The 19815-nt window shown below is 37.3% G+C and overlaps 1 protein-coding gene across 10 annotated transcripts; it reads left to right on the top strand.

Annotated features, from left to right (window-relative positions):
- The first annotated feature begins 4044 nt into the window (after window positions 1-4044).
- On the top strand, window positions 4045-17728 carry LOC115998625 (heterogeneous nuclear ribonucleoprotein Q-like). 10 transcript variants are annotated; one of them, XM_031238237.1, is made up of 12 exons: window positions 4045-5335; window positions 6287-6376; window positions 6464-6700; window positions 7011-7232; window positions 7335-7446; window positions 8730-8894; window positions 9749-9810; window positions 9956-10035; window positions 10149-10216; window positions 10377-10417; window positions 16722-16770; window positions 17361-17728. In XM_031238237.1, exons 1-12 carry the CDS (start codon window positions 4337-4339, stop codon window positions 17396-17398), a joined length of 2163 nt encoding a protein of 720 aa, XP_031094097.1. In that variant the 5' UTR covers window positions 4045-4336; the 3' UTR covers window positions 17399-17728. The 10 variants fall into 10 exon arrangements, with proteins under 10 accessions (XP_031094097.1, XP_031094095.1, XP_031094094.1 ...); XM_031238235.1 differs by having other exon boundaries at window positions 4045-5356; window positions 9956-10032; XM_031238234.1 differs by having other exon boundaries at window positions 4045-5356.
- The last annotated feature ends 2087 nt before the right edge of the window (window positions 17729-19815 follow it).

Below are 19815 nucleotides of genomic sequence, written 5' to 3'. Positions count from 1 at the left end.
CTATTCAGTAGTGTACTTCTCTAAGCTTACCTCTCTAAGCTTACCTTTCTAATCTTACTTCTCAGAGTTACTTCCCTTAGTTTGCATGCTTATTTACGGAGGTTTTTTCTCATGCACGCAATCATGTCTCTCGTATGCAATAGGTTGGGTGTTTATCCAAAGTTGAATTTGTTCTAAAAATCCTATATCAATAAGGATTGCTATTATCAACAAATTATGATAATCCTCCTTTGACAAAATTTAATATGCCAAAATATCGAATCTCCCTATGAATATGTCTTAGTGCAATTCTGTGTTATTTAAGGAGTGGTATACCCCTTTATAAGAATCATCATTGACTTATGACATACATGATATGATTAATTTAGATGTTATTTGTTTGAAAGATAGAAGCAAATGATATCATATCAGTTTGCCCGAAGCAAACGAAGGAATGAATTATATCATATCAGTTTGCTCGAAGCAAATGAGGGAGTGAATTATATCATGTGAATTTGCACGAAGCAAATCAACCAATGAGTGAAACTAATGGAAAGTTGAGGATAGAGATGTTTGGGAGATCTTGAAGATCTATATTATTTGACAAGCTTCCAGTTTTCCTATGATTATTGTGTACCCTTATAATATCATTTGATATGTATGCTTTCATATTTGATCATAGATGATTGCGTATATGTTTTGGGTACTTCATATGTTGCGATACATTTTTTTAAAGGCCTTAAAGACCCAAATGATATTATAATATGGGATGAGCTAGTAAGTTGCCTTGGGCAAATATTTTTTTTGGTGAGTCAGATTCCTTCAAGTGGATATTATATGAAGCATATTTTGTGGAAGAAAAATTCTTAAACTATGTATTTTCTTGTTGGGGACATCAGTTTTATATGCTATCAGAATCTGACCCACTGCATATCATAATTATTCCCACTAGCTCCTAATACGTGGTATAAGATCAAACATTTCCCTGTCTGCGTTTTGTTCATAGTGTGCAGTATATTTTACTATATCACCGCCATTGCGTACATCCAAGGGCTATCAAAGCCTCCGTCTGTTGTTTAAATACTTGAGCCCATGATATGGGATCAATATATAATTAGGTACGCTAACTGCACACTTGATGAAGATTGTTTCACGGCATTAGGGGGAGATAAAAGCCCAAATTTTATAGAATGCCGAGAAATTTCATGGAATGATTGATGAAAAAGATCTTCAGTATTTAAACCCACGTATTAGGTAGACTGAACTAGAAGTTCAGAAGAGGTAAACTGAACTAGAAGTTCAGAAGATATCTAATATGCCAATATATATACTGATAAGAAGAGTGACTAGGTCTCATATATCTTCCCCAACTTGGACCATATATGTATTAACTAATGCTACTTGACGCTAGAAGCGTGGAGACATATTGGTATAACAGACAAGAATCCGCGGAAAGCTAAATCTAGCTAGTAGAAAATTCCGTCACTCTTGAAATCTCTTAAAGAAGTATGTCTTGAAGACATTCGTCCAGAAGACGAAAACCCCCAATAAATTTACAGGTGCACCCAAAATCATAATATTGGGGATGCGGAACAACCAGATAAAAATATCTCTGGGAAATGGCTAGAGTCTGGTTGATTTAGAAATTGCCATGAATTTTATATATATGGGAGATCTTATGAAAAATATTATAGTTGTCGACAACATAATTGCCTTATAAATTGCTCTCAATATATAAGAATCTGGATCCAGAGCTAGGCACCAGTAGTGCCCTGATTTTTTTTAATGTATAAAGGAGCAATTAAGGCATGTAGAGCTCAGCTCGCTAAAACTGTATTCTCTTTATAATATGTACACCATTTAATGTTAACCCAGCAGGTTACAAATGGGTGTTTGTACAAAAGAGAAACACAAACAATTTGGTGGTATGATATAAAGCGAGACTGTCAGGTTAAGGGTTTACGTAGAGACCCTGAATTGATTTTAATCAAATGTACTCTCCCACAACATATGGCATTACATTTCGCTAATTAACATCATTATTGACAGTGAATTGTAAATTTAGATATGCAGTTGATGAATGTCATGACCGCAAACTTATGGGTCATCAGATGCTAATATTTATCTGTAAATCCCTGATGGATTCAACACTTTTGAAATGAGGAAAGTGAAAATCACAACATATATCATTAAATTACTAAAGTCTTTTTATGACTTGAATATTATTGACTGAGTGTTTTCCTCCCGAAGAAGGAATATGCAAATAATATGTACCGTTATGTGTTCGTTAAAGAATTGCTAATGGAGTTATTTATTTTATCTTCTCAGTCGATATTGATGGTTTATATGTTATTGAAGCACATAAAGAGCTTGGTAATATTAGCTCATGCTGAAAGACGGAGTTTTGAAATGAAAGACTTGGGAAACCCAAGTATTGCCTCGACCTGAAGATTGAGATTCTCTTTGAAAGAGTTTTATATACCAGTTAGCCTATTTGAAAAAATGTCTTGAAGATATTTTATATGAATAAGTATCATTTACTTATCACACTAACGGTAGTCCAATAATCTCTTGAAGTAGATAAGAGACTATTTAGACTCGAAGACGATAATAAGGATATTTTGGAACTGGAAGTCCATTATCGTTGTTATTGGAGTACTATTATGGAACTAGAAGTTCCATAGTCGCATCAGGCCTGATATTGAATTTGCGATGAAATTGCTAGCAACGTTTAGTGCTTCATCTACAATGAAATATTGAAATGATGTTTAACGTATCCTCTAGCATCTTCGAGGTATAAAAGATTACGATATTTATGTGAGAAACCAATACGTGGTTTTGGCGGGCTACTTGGGTACTGGCTCTTTTATTTTAATCCCCATGATGCCAAGTCCCAAACTGGTTATGCTATATTTTTACCCCCAATGTCCCAGGTGGACAAATAAAGATTGTGTTGCCCAAGCAAGTAATAGGTTTGTTAATGAGAACCTTACAAAAGATATTGCACCTAAGTTTTACTATCCACATGAACTCCAGAAGATTCGTAAAATTCTTGTTGAGAAAGTTCGCCCTCGTGAACAGTCTGGCAGATATGTTCACCAAGTTTCTACCTGCATCCAATTTTGAGTAATATGTTTATAAAATTGGAATGCGTAGGCTTAGAAGATTGTTATCTTCAGGGGGGAGCGACAACCTCTAGCTACACTAGAATGGACAATCCAAGAGGACTTTTGAAATCCTTAAGATTATGCTCCGAAAGCATATGGTTGTACTCTTTTTTTACTTAGATAAGTTTTCCCATTGGGTTTTCTTATAATAAGGTTTTTAATGAGGCAACTGATATAGGTGCACTTGAATAGATAGTCTTGAAGACCTTAGAAATCTTGAAGATTATGCCCGGAAAGCTTATGGTTGTACTCTTTTTCCCTTAGCTAAGTTTTTCTCCCACTGGGTTTTCTTAGGCTAAGGTTTTTAATGAGGCAACCGGTGCAACACAATGGTTTAACATATTTCGTGTACTCTTTTCCTCGTCTAGGTTTTTCCCAAAGAGTTTTTCTAGCGAGGTTTTTAACGAGGCATGAGTATGGTAAAATAATGGCCAAGGGGGAGTGTTATAAATATATATATTGATGGCCATTATATTTAGACTTTTCATTTGCCCTTTATCTAACTCCTTCATTATGTTGAGAAAATGAAGGGTTGTATTATTGTATATATATACATCTTGATAGATTAATAAGATGGGGCTTTTGAGAGCTTTTGTGATCTTGTGTTCTTGTTCTTGTTCTTCTCCTTTTTCCTTCTCTACACTACATCATCATATATATAATCTCCAAGCAATTACCAGGCAATCACCACGCGAGAACTGAGCAAATTGATAAGCCAAATTACAACAATATACTCATACTTTCTACTTCATTTTTTATGTTACACTTTGATTCATTAAAAAATAATATTTTTTTTTGAAAATATTACAATTTTTAATTTGATTTTCTTTTCCATTCAATAAAATGAGACACATTTTACTCCCTTTAGTCCATTTATCATTTTCCTTTTCCTTTTCGTAAATACTGTACCAATTCATTGCTCATCGTCAGCGATTACCAAGAGTGGAGACTGGAGAACCAGAAATCGTCGAAGATGTCATCATTCATCAACCGTCACCGAACGCCATAATGGCGCACCGTTGGAGCTTCTAGTCCTCTAGACTGAAAAAATTCTCCTCCGTCAACCCTTCGATTCGATTCGATACGATACTCCGCCACAGATTCAGCAATCGGATTCGGAGGGCTACAATTCTACAAACACAGCCTCCCCTCACCTCTAATCTAAAGAAATCCTCTCTATTGATTCCGCCATGAGTGAACTTCCAGACCAGACCCTGACTTCAGAACTGCCCCGACCAAGTGCGGGTCAAAATGTCCGGATTGAACTCGGAACTCCGACTAAAACTGTGACAATTGAGGCTGGAGAGGGTGGGAGGAAGAGAGTTGTTAAGAAGACGGTCAGGATCGTGAAGAGGATTGTAAGGAAGAAAGTACCTAAATCGGTTCCCAACAGCAGTACTGGAAATGTAGAGCTGGAGAAAGATATTACAATTAAAGAGTCTGGGAGTTTAAAGCCCTGCCGGCAAGTTTCTACCTCAAACATTCAGAATTCTAAGCCTGGTGATGGTAATGTTAAACCATATGCTGGAGACGAGGATTTGAACAAATCCGAGCCCCAGCCTATGGAAGTTGAAAAAGATAGTATCCTTGCTGATGCTGTCCCAGAAAGTGGGAAGATGCATCAGTCTGATCTTACTATAGCAGAGAAACCATTAGAAGTTGTTAAGGAAAATTCGAATTCCATTGAGAATCAAAATGTGGGAAAGGAAGGAGTAAGACAAGATGATACTGGTGTTTCTGTAAATGAGAATGCTAAGCCTATTGAACATTGGAGATTGGGTTTGGTAGTGGAGGCTGGAACTGAAGGGAGCCTGGAGGAGGTATTGGAGAGGGATGTAGAATGGAGTGACAAAGCAACATTGAATGAGGAGGCTAGAACCAAAGGCGCCTTGGAGGAAGTAAAGGAAGTATTGGAGCGTGATATAGAGTGCAGTGACAAAGTAACATTGAGCGAGGAAATGGAGGCATTGGAGCGGAAGAGGAGACGGAGGACACAAATTTTTATTGGGGGATTGGACAAGGATACTAAGGAGGAGGACATTAGGCCAATTTTTGAAGATGTTGGTGAGGTCATGGAGTTGAGATTATTGATTAATCGTGAGACTGGAAAGAATAAAGGCTTTGCCTTTTTGCGGTTTGCTTCTGCAGCTGATGCCAAGAAGGCTGTATCTAAGTATTCTCAAGTTGAGGTAACAAATATAATTCTTCATGTAAGCATTGCTTTAACAAACTATGCCATTACTAATTCATTATTCATCTATGCATGGCTCTGCCTCTTTAATTTATAAGAATATAACTTATGTGTTTTTGAGTACTGTATCTATTATCATGTAAAAGTGAGTCTCAGGCTCACTGTTGGCGCAATATTCATGTGTGATTTTGATTAATAGAAAGATGGAAGCAATTCAGTTTTTAGTGCTTAAAACATTGTTCTTTGCCCTGGAAAGTTTTATGTTTCCTCCGTCACTGGTGGAGCCTGCACGTGCATCATCCTATTGAATATATTATAGGTTTTTTTGGATATTTAAACAGTTGCCATTCTACATATACAGTTCAACAGAAATTAAAGCTGGGTTTTTGTGTAAGGTTGTTATCTTTGATACTTGAAATGCTGTGAAATATGCAGTGTATTTATTTATTTTTATTTTGTTCAAAGAAAGTGAAGTTATGAGTATCATAGCTGCGGTCCTAATCCCTTTACTTTTGATAGTCAAATGTCGATTCTCTAGTTAATTTCTTCAAAATTGAGTCAATTTTCCACTTGTGATACTGTGTTCACATTCCAGGAAAAAGACACATCACTTGAAGGAGTAGCTAGTTGTAATTATGGAAATCATAATGTTGTTGCTATGGACATGTTATCGGCTAACAAAGGAAGAATATTCACAATTATATTGTTTTAACATTACTGTGAGATTTTGATATAATTCTCATTAGTTATGGTATTTGTGAAATTCTTATGATTCTCTGTGAAAGTTCTTTCAATTGTTTTCTTATCCCTAAAGATAATAAATGGGAAAGCCTCATCTTGCCTTTGTGTATTTATAGTTAGGATCCAGTTGGGAAGATATGAATTTATGTAGCTGCTATACATGCTATGCAATTGATTTATGTTCTTGACCTTGGAACTCCAATCTCAGATATGTGGAAAGCAGTGTGGTGTATCGCTTGTTGAGGGCAATGACACAATATATTTGGGTAATATTGACAAGAAATGGAAGACCCAAGATGTAAGTCTTTCTGCTCTTTGCTGATTACAGCCTGCTATTCTCTGGTTGGAGTGATGTAATGCCCTTAATAATTTTCCATTTGAACAGGTTGCTAAACTCTTGGAGAGGGCTGGCATTGATAAAATAGACAAGGTTACCGTCATGGCCGATCCCAATGACGCAGAGCGTAACAGGGGATTTGCATTTGTTGAACTTGAAACCAGTAGAGATGCTCAAATTGCTTTCAATAAGCTCCAAAAGAAGGAAGTCTTTGGAAAGCACCTGCAAGTGAGAGTTGCATGGGCACAACCTTTGGTTGAACCAAATGAAGAAGAAATGCAGAAGGTAGGTTTAGTAGGATCATACATCTGCATTTGAAGTAACTGTTATACTTAATATTTTAATAAGTAATGAAGTTGTTATAAATACTTAATATTTTACTTGATTAGTAATGAAGTGGTTATGTCTCTTTATTTTTATTTGTGAATGTTGGAGAAGGAAAAAATGACTAAATGTTCAGTATATGTTTTTTAAAATACCCTGCGCACTCTTTTGTTTCCCCCCCCCCCCCCNCCCCCCCCCCCCCTAATGTCTTCTTATTTACATTCCAATTATTGACTATCAATTTATGGTAGGCATACTTTTACTTGTGTAGGTGAAGTCCATTTTTGCTGAGTATATACCCCTATCATGGGATGAAATAAAAGTGAGAGACTATTTTAAGAGATTTGGTGAAATTGAGAATGTTGTTATTTCAAAGGATCTTCCATCATCAAGAAGAAAAGATTTTGCTTTTGTCAACTATACAAGCCGTGAGGCCGCTCTTGCATGTATCATGGCATTCAGACATGAAGAAGTGAATGGTGATAGTTCTGAGGTAAGCTAGCCTCTGAGGTTCCACATTGTTTAAATAGAATGTTCTCAAGTTATGTAGTTAACATGCTTTCTCAAGCTACATTTCTATGTTATGTCTTTCTAGGTAAAGATGAAGGTATCTCTTGCAAGGCCCATGCCTAAAAGCAAGCAAATCAAACGTGCCACAAATCCTACCATTAAGAAACCTTCTAGAGACACAAGAAAAGTAGCACATTGTGAGTATCTGCCTACTTTTAAAGTTGCCACTCAGCAGAACTGAATCAACTGATAGGGATAAAAGTTGATGGCACTCTTTGGCAGATTTTATATTCCATATTACATTACACAGTAGTTGTAATTTGTTTTAGAGTCATTTTCATTTTTGGTCCTACTGTTATTGGGGCATTGCCAATTTCAGTCCACTTCATTATTTTTTACCATATTGCGGCCAGCCTTATTTCGTCCTTGCCACTTTTAGTCCACCGTTAAAATTTTTGTCAAATGGCCATCCAAAACAGGGGTATTTTTGGTCTTTTCATGCTTTGGTCATTTCCTTGACCCTTTCCAGTGGTTTTCCTTACACATTTTCAACCAATGAAGAGGTCCGGCGAAAGCCATGTGAACCACATTACAAAGCCATGGTTTTCGCCGGACCTCTTCATTGGATGAAAATGTGTAAGGAAAACCGCTGCAAAGGGTCAAGGAGATGACCAAAGCATGAAAAGACCAAAAATACCCCTGTTTTGGACGGCCATTTGACAAAAATTTTAACGGTGGACTAAAAAAGGCAAGAACTAAATAAGATTGGTCGCAATGTGGCAAAAATTAATGAAGTGGACTAAAATTGGCAATTCCCTAATAACAGTAGGACCAAAAATGGAAATGACTCTTTGTTTTAATTTTTAATATTTTGTTGAAAGGGTGCAAATTTGAGAGGAGCAGTAATTAATGCCATTATTTAGTCTTGTTTCTGGAGGAGATTTGTTTTGTTTCATGAAGATTGCATCTGTGACAATCTACATAGCATCCAACAAAAGTTGTAATATAGTGAATTTACTATCTTAGACATTATGTTGCCTGAGAAAAAACCCCTGGAATGCTCAAACTCCCGAAGTGACCATACTTGCTGTATTATATTGTTGATCTTACAATGTGGATGCATTATGTGATAGAAAACTATAAAGTTTGTTAATTAGAACGGGGGAGTAGCTGCAATTCTTCCTGAAAAGCCTGGATGTTACAATCAAATAATGCATGTTCATTTCGCTGGATAGAGGATAATTATGATATTGCTTTATATTTGGCTCAAGATAAGATTTCTTTATGTCTCCAGTTATGTATTAATCTTAGAGAATGAATTTAATACTATTGTCCGTTAAAGCCTAGAACAAATTTTTTAGTGGACTGAGGATGATTATGAAATTGTTGTATAATTGTCTCAAGATAAGATTTTTGCATGACTCCATTTGATGTATTAATGCACTGCTGACAATTTTTTTTTTAATTCATTGAATTCTAGCTATATTGAAGGTGCACGAACCTACCACAAAGGAAAATCCCATGAGGAGTGATTATGGAAGCAGTAAAGTTGATAGAGGATCTTCATCTTCCTCCACTGATGAACTTCTGCAGCTCTTAAGACATCAGGCATCAACCAGGCAGACCCAATCTAGCTTGAACTTAGGTAAGTCTGTACTTTTTTTTTTTTTTTGAGTACTATTGTACCTGTTACATGTAGTATCTGTTCATATATACTCTCTCAACCAAGTGAGGTCCAACGAGTCAATATCGCCTCCACTAAGGCTCGAAACCTTGACCTCCTAGTTGGGAGAGTCACTTCATGCCGCTTGACCACAAGGTCTTTGGCAATACTGCAGAAGTGATCATTGTTGATTGTACCGTACCTTTGGGTCTTCTTGACTCGAGGATCGGAGTTCTACCCCCAGTGCCTGTCCCACTCTAATGTACTGAAAATTGTTATCTGGATACTCTGAATTTGATACTATCTTTGCTGATTGGCAATCTACTCAAGGTGCATAACTATTCTGTAATACACATTTTTGCCACTTCATGTGCACTAAAGCAAGTATTTGGTAAATTTAAGCATTATACAAGCAACCAAAATTGATTGTGTATCCTTGTTTCAATACTTGCCTCGTCTCCCCCAAGTAGGTCAGTTTTTGCTTAAGGACTAAAAATTTGTTAAGTGCATGTTCTTGGTGTTGATAACTAGATATCATGAATGGATAATAGTTGAGTATTTCAACCATAACAAATCTATTTCCAACATTTGTCATTTGGATGTGCATAATCATCAATTTCTTGTTTCCTTCTTTATCTCTCTCACTCTGTTTCTCTCCTTGTGTCTGTTTATCCAATTGAAATTCTATCCTTTTGCTTAAACACTGTTCTGCTAGCAGTAAAAAATTAGTTATTGCGTATGCACTATCCTTAGTTAATAAATGCTTGGTGTGAGACAAACAATTATTACTTTTTTATTTTTATTTATTTATTTTTTATTTTTATAAATTTGAGAAGGTTCAAGTAGTATGGAGAGTCAGTATTTGTTAACTGGAAGCAAGCGGCCACCCCCTCTTGTGGTAAGTTTCTGATTGCTTTCAGAATATCTTTGTTGTCCTGTGTTACCTTTTATAATATTAATTTCACTTCTGGTTATCCAAATATTTAGTTACCGTTTCTTAAGATGTATGTCTTCTTAATGCAACCTTCTCTCTTCATATGCAGAGAGATATTCCACCTCATTTCGAAAACAGAGGGTTCCCTCGAATGCGCTTCGAAAACACTTCTCCAATTCCTAACAGGTGGTAATTTTTTTACGGTAGTCTGAGTCTGTCAACTTGATGCCATGGTATTAGTTGTGTAGATGGTGTATCTCAACACGTAGTAACTCTGTTTTCTCTTACCTTGCTCCTCACAGTGTTTTGTCTCGTTCACTTGGTGCGCCACCTGTTCCCCATTATCAACTACAAGGCGCTCATGCTTCAGGTGAGTTAATTTACCAAATTGATTTTGACTTAATTAATAGGAATGTTGCATACAAATTTATAGATAAATCTTGTATTGCAGTGTATGTAATATTTCTAAGCTTTCTCATTGTCTTTTTATTTTTATTTTTTTATTTTTGGTAAATTAATGTAATATTCAGATTCAGTCCCTGAGGTTGCAAAACATGGAAGACCTTTCCAGGTAGAGTTGTAAGAAATAATGATATTTGACTTAATTAATAGGGATGTTGCATACCGATTTCTGTGATTAACTGCTAGCTGGATTATCGTATCATTTCAGGGTGTGTTTGGTTCTCATATGGGAATCGGAATTGGAATGGGTATCAAATACTTGGTAATGGTAATGGGTTTTGGTGAAAGTATTTTGCATGTGTTAACAAACTCACCAAATGGTGTATTCAATATATTACTTCTCACTTCAATCTGATCTGTGTACAACATATATATGGGCAGAGGGGAAGGGAAAAGTCTGGACTGAACTGCCCAAGACTGAGCTGCCCAAGACTATACAAAGCTCAAGAATACACATAGCTCAAGGAGAATAGTACTCTAACACTACTGATGTTATTTTATCTTCTAACACTCCCCCTCAAGTTGGAGCGTAGATGTTAATCATGCCCAACTTGTTACACAAATAACTAACTCGAGTCCCAGTTAGGGCCTTTGTGAATAGATCCCCGAGTTGTTCTCCGGTCTTCACAAATCCGGTGGAGATTAACCCCTGTTGTATCTTTTCACGAACAAAGTGGCAGTCAATCTCTATGTGCTTGGTTCGTTCATGAAAAACTGGATTTGATGCAATGTGAAGGGCTGCTTGATTATCACACCACAACTTTGCAGGAATTGGAGCTTTGAAACCAGACTCATTCAAGAGGTTGTTTATCCACATTACTTCACATGTTGATTGCGCCATTGCTCTATATTCAGACTCTGCACTAGAACGAGAAACCACAGTCTGCTTCTTACTCTTCCATGAAACTAGATTTCCTCCAAAGAGAATACAATATCCAGTTGTTGATCTACGATCTTCCTTGGATCCTGCCCAATCAGCATCAGAAAAACACTCAATCTTTGTGTGACCATGATTCTTATAAAGAATTCCATGTCCTGGTGCTCCCTTTAAGTAACACAAAATATGTTCAACAACTGCCCAATGATCAGTAGTCGGAGATGCCATGTACTGGCTCAATATGCTAACTGGGTATGCAATATCTGGACGGGTTACTGTCAAGTAGTTTAGTTTCCCAACTAATCTTCTGTACCTTTCAGGATCTTCAAACAATTCCCCTTCCTTTGACAGTTGTATGTTTGGTATCATTGGAGTAGTGTATGGTTTGGCACCCAGTTTTCCTGTTTCAGAGAGTAAGTCAAGTACATATTTTCGTTGAGATAGTAGTATACCTGTTTTACTCCTCATAACTTCAATACCCAGAAAATATTTCAGTGGTCCCAAGTCTTTTGTTTGAAACTGACTATGAAGAAATGATTTAAGAGATGAAATCCCTTCAATGTCACTTCCTGTAATGACAATGTCATCCACATAAACCACTAGCCAGATAATGCCAGTTTTGGACCATTTGTAAAACATGGAGTGATCTGATTTTCCTTTTATCATCCCAAAGCTTTCAACAGCTTGGCTAAATTTTCCAAACCATGCACGTGGACTTTGTTTTAGCCCATATAATGATCGACGAAGTTTGCATACTTTCCCAGACTCCCCCTGAGCAACAAACCCAGGAGGTTGCTCCATGTAAACCTCTTCATTAAGATCTCCATGCAGAAAGGCATTCTTAATATCAAGCTGATGTAGATGCCAGTCATGAATAGCCGCCATTGAGATGAGTATCCTGACAGAAGTAAGCTTAGCAACAGGAGAAAATGTGTCAGAATAATCAATTCCATAAGTTTGAGCATATCCTTTAGCCACAAGACGAGCTTTCAACCGAGCAACGGATCCATCGGAATTGACTTTTACAGTAAACACCCATTTACACCCAATAGGTCTTTTACCTGTAGGTATAGTCACCAGCTCCCAAGTACCGTTTTGATCCAGAGCATTCATCTCTTCAATCATAGCTTGTCGCCACCCAGGATGGGATAAGGCTGCTTTAACGGTTTTAGGAGTAGAAATAGAATCAAGGGAAGCAATAAAGGAACAGGATGCAGGGGAGATCCGATCATAGGATACAAGAGAGGATATAGGATAAGTACAACTGCGTTTACCTTTCCGGAGAGCAATTGGTCCGTCATCTTCCAAGATTGGATCAGACAACAAAGAGGTGGTTTCGGGGCATTGAGGTGGCACCGAGTCAGGAAGGGAAGCAGGAGGCAGAGCTGGAGCAGTTGTGTTAGTACGGGGTCGACGAGAATACACTTGTAGGACAGGAGGAGTAGGAACAGAGTTAGGGACAGTAGGAGTAGAGTTGGAGAGAGAGGTCGTGACAGTGTACATCAAGATGTCATTCCTGTCTTCCGGATGGATAGCATCCGGAGAAAAAGGAAAGAAAGGAACATCCTCATGAAAAGTGACATTGATGGAAACAAGATATCGACCAAGTTCAGGAGAGTAACACTTGTATCCTCTTTGCACACGAGAATAACCAAGGAATACACATTTTAAAGATTTTGGATCTAACTTGGTGATATTGGGACGAACATCCCGAACAAAACACACACAACCAAATATACGTTGGTCAACCGAAAACAAAGATTTAGATGGAAACAAAAGATGGTAAGGTGTTTTCCCATTCAACACCACAGAAGGCATGCGATTGATCAAGAAACATGCCGTGGAAACAGCATCAGCCCAAAACTGCTTAGGAACCCCGCGTTGAAACATTAAGGCTCTCGCAGTTTCGAGCAAATGGCGATTTTTGCGTTCAGCCACCCCATTTTGGGAAGGTGTGTCAACACAGGAAGACTGATGAAGCATACCGTGCTCAAGCATATATGAGGTGAAGGGAGATGAGAAATATTCAGTAGCATTGTCACTGCGCAAGATTTTGACACGAGTTCCAAATTGAGTTTCAATTTCAGCACAAAACCCACGAAACAAACCAAAGAATTCAGAACGACATTTCATTAGATATAACCATGTCATTCGAGAAAAATCATCGACAAAGGTAACAAAATACTTAAAACCAAGTTTAGATGTTATTGAACATGGGCCCCAAACATCAGAATGCACTAAATCAAAAAGAGCAGTTGCTCGTTTGTGAATCCTAGGGCTCAAATGCACACGGTGATGCTTAGAAAATTCACATGACTCACAAGGTAAAGAAGACAAATTTTGAAATTGTGGACACAGTTTCTTCAACAGTGGATGGGAAGGATGCCCCAAACGACGATGAGCTAGATTAGGAGTGACAGCAGCAGAACAAGCAACAGACTCTAGTCTTGTGGTGTCAAGGATGTAGAGCCCCCCAGACTCGTGCCCCTTACCAATAACTCTCTTAGTCATAAGATCCTGAAACAAACAATGATCGGGAAAGAACGTAACAGAACAGTTTAAGGTACGGGTAAGTTGGCTAACTGAAATTAAATTGAACGAAAAATTCGGCAAGTTTAAGACAGAGGTTAAGGGAAGCGAGGATATTGGAGTAATGGCTCCAGACCCAAGTACATGGGAGGTGGATCCATCTGCTAAGGTAACAACAGGTGAATTATGGGAACGGGAAGAAAATGTGGAGAATAGACTAGAGTTACCTGTCATATGATCTGTGGCACCCGAGTCTATGACCCACTTGGATGAAGAGGAGAGAAGGCATGTGGTGGTGTTACCTGAGTCAGCAACAGCAGTGACCGAAGAGGATGAATGTTTTAGAGAATCCCGGTATTGAGAAAACTTGGCAAACTCTTCAGCAGAAACCGTTATCGTTTTGGAAGGTGTCTCAGGTGTGGATGCAACATTGGCAAATGAGTTTCCCCGATCCTTCAGCCATTTCCTGCAGTCCCTCCTCAAATGTCCAGGCTTATGGCAATAATGGCACACGATACCACCGGAGGTGTGCCCTTGGAAATTACCTTTGTTCGGATGACGACTAACAAGAGCACTGCTTGGTGGAAGACCAAGGATACTTGGTTGTGGTATACTTGGTTGTGAGTGCTCCGATCGAATAAGCCGTGGGAAGATGTCGGCCAGGGTAGGAATTTCAGAGTGACTGAGAATAGAAGACCTGGCAGTGTCGAATTCAGAGGGAAGTCCTGCCAAGAAACTCATAACCGCCATTTGGTCTCGTTGTTTTTGTTGTTCTTTGATATCAGCGGTAAATGGCATAAGCTTATTGAGTGCTTCATATGTTCTCTTAAATTCCATAAAATATGCAGTGAGGGACAAACTATGTTTCTCTGCACGATAAAAGGACTTACAGACATCATAGATACGGGTGATATTCCCTTTTCCAGAGTACAAGTATTCTAAATAATCCATGAGGTCTTTAACAGTTTCACAATGACTAATGAATCCAATAATACTATCATCAATAGAATTCCGAATTTGTAAAAACAAACGTGCATCATCCCGCACCCAAGTATTATCTTGTTTAGTCACAAATTTAGTTAGGTGCTCCTCTTTTCCCAAACTAGTAAGGTAAAGCTTAATAACCTGACTCCACTCCAAGTAATTAGAATCAGTAAGTTTACTGTCTGTGATTTTGGAAGTAACTGGAACAATATCAGATATGACAAGAGACTTATTTTCAGCCATACCCACAAAAACAGATCAGAAACAGAGATGAAAATACCCAGAAATGTGGAGCCTCAGGAGATACGAAGGAACCTGAAGAGAGCAAATATTTTCGGAGCGACAATGGTCCAAACCAAGTCCAGATATGAAGTCACAGGGCTTGGGCGACACTGGAACTGCAAGCCGGAAAATTTTCCGGCAGCCGGAGAAGCCGCACGCGCCGGCGCGTGGGGGCGGTGGCCGAAGGTGACGGTGGCGCGTGAGCTTCACGCGCTGGCCGGACTGCTTCCGAACTCTCCAGTCGTGGTCGCCTGACGCCGGCGAACCTTTCTGAATGGGTGATGATGATGGTGGAGCAAGGAAGAAGAGGAAGAAAAAAAAAAATTTCTTTGGCAGTGAAAGGAAACTGCTTTCTGCAGTGGGGAGGAGGAAGAAGAAGGAAGCTGGAGGAAGGAGCTTCAAGAGTTTCTCATGGCTCTGATACCATGTTAACAAACTCACCAAATGGTGTATTCAATATATTACTTCTCACTTCAATCTGATCTGTGTACAACATATATATGGGCAGAGGGGAAGGGAAAAGTCTGGACTGAACTGCCCAAGACTGAGCTGCCCAAGACTATACAAAGCTCAAGAATACACATAGCTCAAGGAGAATAGTACTCTAACACTACTGATGTTATTTTATCTTCTAACAGCATGTTTGGTAGTAGGGTGGAATGGGAATGGTTATTAATAGTTGGGGAAGAGGTTGAGGAAGAAGGGAATGAAACCCTTATTTTATTAGGCAATGAGTTTTGTAATTAAGGGGTAATCAAAACCCATAGTAGTGTTCTAAAAACCTGTCAACCAAACAATAACAATGACTTTGATACCCATTCTTAATAGCTAAACATGTCAACCAAACACACCCTCAATTGTACAAATCTGGTTGACTTTTACATGTAGAAGACCTTCATTCCACCCCACAAATATAGTGAGATTTTTAGTAGGTTTTTTTTACCTTGAAGAGTTTGATTTTCAGTGGATAAAACCAGCCTTTCCTAGAAATTTGAGCATAGTTCATTGCCCGGTGCAACAAGAATTAAAAGACCATTGGCCCCATTAGGATTTCTAATGGTCTTTTAATGGTTGTTGATGGAGAACAACTATTTGCACTACTGTTGGTGAACTAAGGGCTAGATTATTCAGCTATTTTTGGCATAATGAGAGACCAAAAGTGCACTTTATCAAGTTTTTCTAATTTAAAGCACTTGGTGCATGTTGGTTGTAGTAGTGCAAATATCTGTGTATTTCACATTAATAACTGCATGTCAAAAATAAATAAGATCAACAAGATATTCTAATTCTAATTTTAATTCCCTCCTTTTAGAGATTTAAGAAAGAAAAAAAATGGAAAGCGCAGCTTGGGAACATGAACAGGAGCGTAACTGTTACTTGTTATAAAAAGTCTAAGCTTATAACAAAAGTGAAAGTTGTCCTCTTAGGGAAAGTATAATTTTTAAAGGGAAAGTTGCACTTTTCGTTCCTAAGCTATAATTGACGTTGCAAATTTTGTCACTTTACTAACAAAACATTAGGGACGAATTTTGCAACGTTAGTATAGCTTATGGACGAAAAGTGAGCACGACCTGTTATTAAAAGGACAAAATTTGCAACGTCAATTATAGATTAGGGACGAAAAGTGAGCACGACTAACAAATAGGGAAAAATTTTACAATTATCCTATATCTTAGTGACGAAAAGTGCAATTTTTCCATTTTTAAAAGCTCTGCTTATTTGTTTAATTTTGTGTTCGCAGACACCGGAACAAGCTCAGTATGGTGGAGCCAGTGGCCTATACCATAGATGTAAGTGAATCATTTGCTTCCTATTTTGCCTTTGGTGGAACATAATAATTTGCTCTCAATTTCTGATCTTTAGTAGTAGAGTAATAGTCATGTAAAGTTCCCATTTGGTTTATACTCCTAGCCAACAGCCCCTCCCCACAAAAGCATTTTCATTGCAGAAGTGATGCAATGTGAAGATGATTTAGTCTATGTACTCCAATTATTGGGATTATTGATTAATCTAACATCTTTATCAAGTATGATAGTTTATGGGTTACACAAGTGACATGGAGTTGATTATGGATTATTTGCAATTGATAACCCATAAATCATAATCGCAATCTGTGATCGTAATCTTAACCAAGCATGGAAATATGAATTCAACTGTTATGTTTAATACTGTCTTCAAATTTCAAGTGGTTTTCCTCTATAAGTTTATGTATATCTTTAGTATTATGCTAGCTTCCTTGTTTGCTTTTATCGTAGCTAGCTCGCTGCTTTTTGTGTGATTGCATTTTCTGATTGTTGATTGTTGCAAATTTCATAGTCTACAGATTTTGATCGCGAGCGTTGGGGTTGATTGATTGTGAAGTGATTATGTTTGGATGCAGGTAGAGTGGAGGAATACAAGTTACATCGGCATCACTAATTTCATTAGCAATTTATATATAGTTCAGTATCTAAGGTTTAACTGCAGTGTTAATTATCTCCTCCTCTTTTATGTAAATGAGATTGAATCCGATAGGGAGGTTATTGATGTTGTTGATTTACATTGTATATACAAGTTAGTGAGTTAGAGGTGGCCACAGTTGGTTCAGGACCGAACCAACCCTGAATTGGCCCGGAAGAAGCTGGTCCTGGGCTTCATCGGGGCTAGATTGGGTCTAGCCTGGACCCTGTCCCCGGGCATGGCAAATTATTGTGTGGATCATGGTCCACGTAGCTATGTGGACCATGAATATAATGTATATTTTTATTACACTAAAAGTACATTATTTTTGTATTGAAGGTACATTATTTGATAGTATATATAAAATAATGTATTTTTAGTATTTAAATAATGTACTTTAAAATAATGTATTTTATGTACAAAAATAATGTACTTTTAGTACATTAAAAATGTACTGTTTATTTATGGTTTACACAGCTGTGTAGACCATGGTCCATGCAATAATGATTGCCCTGGCACAGATTAGGCTCGGATCTTGGTTCGGACTTTGGCACAGATGTGTTTGAATTAATAAATAAAGTGTTTTTAATTTTTTTTTAAAGATATGTTTCTTTCAACACTAGATATAGAGATCATTTACTTGAAAGTTTACATTTACTTGTTAATGGTCCATTATTACACTCATGTTCTAAATTTATGTGTTCAATAAGGGCATCAAAGTTTGAGTGATTTTGTTCAATTGATTAGAAATTGTGTTGAATGACTTAAATACAATAGAAACAAAAATTGATTTTAAAATATTGTGTGTACATGGTTTAAAGAAAAAAGACATAATAGTTTATATATAAATCACGCATTTTAAGCTAGGAACACAAACCACATACCTAAAGTTTTTAAATGGTGCACCTTCAGTAAACAAACTACGCACCTTAATCACACAAACAAAAAACTTTAAAAAACACAACTCACGCACCTAAAGTTTTAAAATAACACACTTTAAGTTTCAACACTGACGCACCTTAAGCATACAAATCATGCACCTTAAGAAGGAAAATAACGCACCTAAAACTTAAGGTTGAAGCACCTTAAGTTTTAACACTGACGCACCTCAAACACACAAACCATGCACCTTAAGAAGGAAAATCACGCACCTTAAGCTTCAAGTTGACGCTTTCAACGACTAATCGCATTAAGCACACAATTCACGCACTTTGAGAAAGAAAATCACTCACCTTAAATTTGACCTAGATGCAAAAACAACCAAATTGTCACCGCGTTTTTATTTTTTTATTTTATTTCTTATTTTTAAAAAAATTGTTTAAGTATTTTTAATTTTTTAAAGACTAATAATTATAAATTATATAATACTTTTAATAGTTAATACTAAAATATTAAATATTAACCTAAAAAATATCTAGAGTTTGTACAATTTAGGGTTATTTCGCTCAAAATTATGTTTTTTTTTTAGTGAATTAACCCATTAAAAAAAAAAGAACAATAGTTTTAATCGGCTGACTAGTCGGTGCCTACGGGGCTTAGGCAGTCAGTGCCTAAGTGGCCAAGGCGGTGCTTAGGCGGCTTAGGCGGTCGCCTAGCCGGCCAGCCGCCTAGACCACCATTTAAGGTGATACGCTAGGCAGTCGACCGGTGCCTAGCGCCTAAGCGGGGATTAATCGACGCCTAGGCGAGATTTTTGCAAATATATATAAAAGAGGCCGTTTAGTTGAGAACGCCTCGCCCAAGAGAGAAATCAAAATCACTCACAATGTCCACATGTCCAGATCTAATGGATTAGAAACACTGATTTAGAAAAAATACAATGCCATTTTTGTAAATAATTGAACATTGAAGTACAAGCAAATTGTGTTAAAAGTGCAAGTATCAGTTTCATATAGTACACCTAAGTGCAAGTAAAATGTATTACAAGTGTAAGTAAAAAGTACACTAAGCATCAATATAGTACACCTAAGTGCAAGTAAAATGTATTAAGTGCACCTAACGTTATAATTAGTTGCACTAGACGTTATCACTAAGTGCACTTATGCAAAAGACTTTATCATTAGGTGCACAAATGTTATCAAGGTAAATTACTTGCACTTATAAGTAAAAATAATTGTACTTGTAAGTAATTTTACTTGCACTTTTTACTTGCAAACTTGCACCAGTTACTGGCACTCATAACACATTTTTTTTTTTGCACCAAAGTTCGAGTTATTTATGAAAATGCCATTGCGTCATTCTTTTAAAATAATTACATCTGATTCGTTGAATCTGGCTACGTGGACGGCTATGGGTGGTTTTGATTTCTCTTCTGGGCAACCGTTCTCACTTGACTGTGCCACTATATATATATATATATATATATATATATATATATATATATATATATATATATA

The sequence above is a fragment of the Ipomoea triloba genome, chromosome 12 (genome assembly GCF_003576645.1).
Source record: "Ipomoea triloba cultivar NCNSP0323 chromosome 12, ASM357664v1".
Taxonomy (NCBI): Eukaryota; Viridiplantae; Streptophyta; class Magnoliopsida; order Solanales; family Convolvulaceae; genus Ipomoea; species Ipomoea triloba.
Note: the sequence above shows the minus strand (reverse complement) of the source record. Positions and strands in the feature narration are given on the sequence as shown.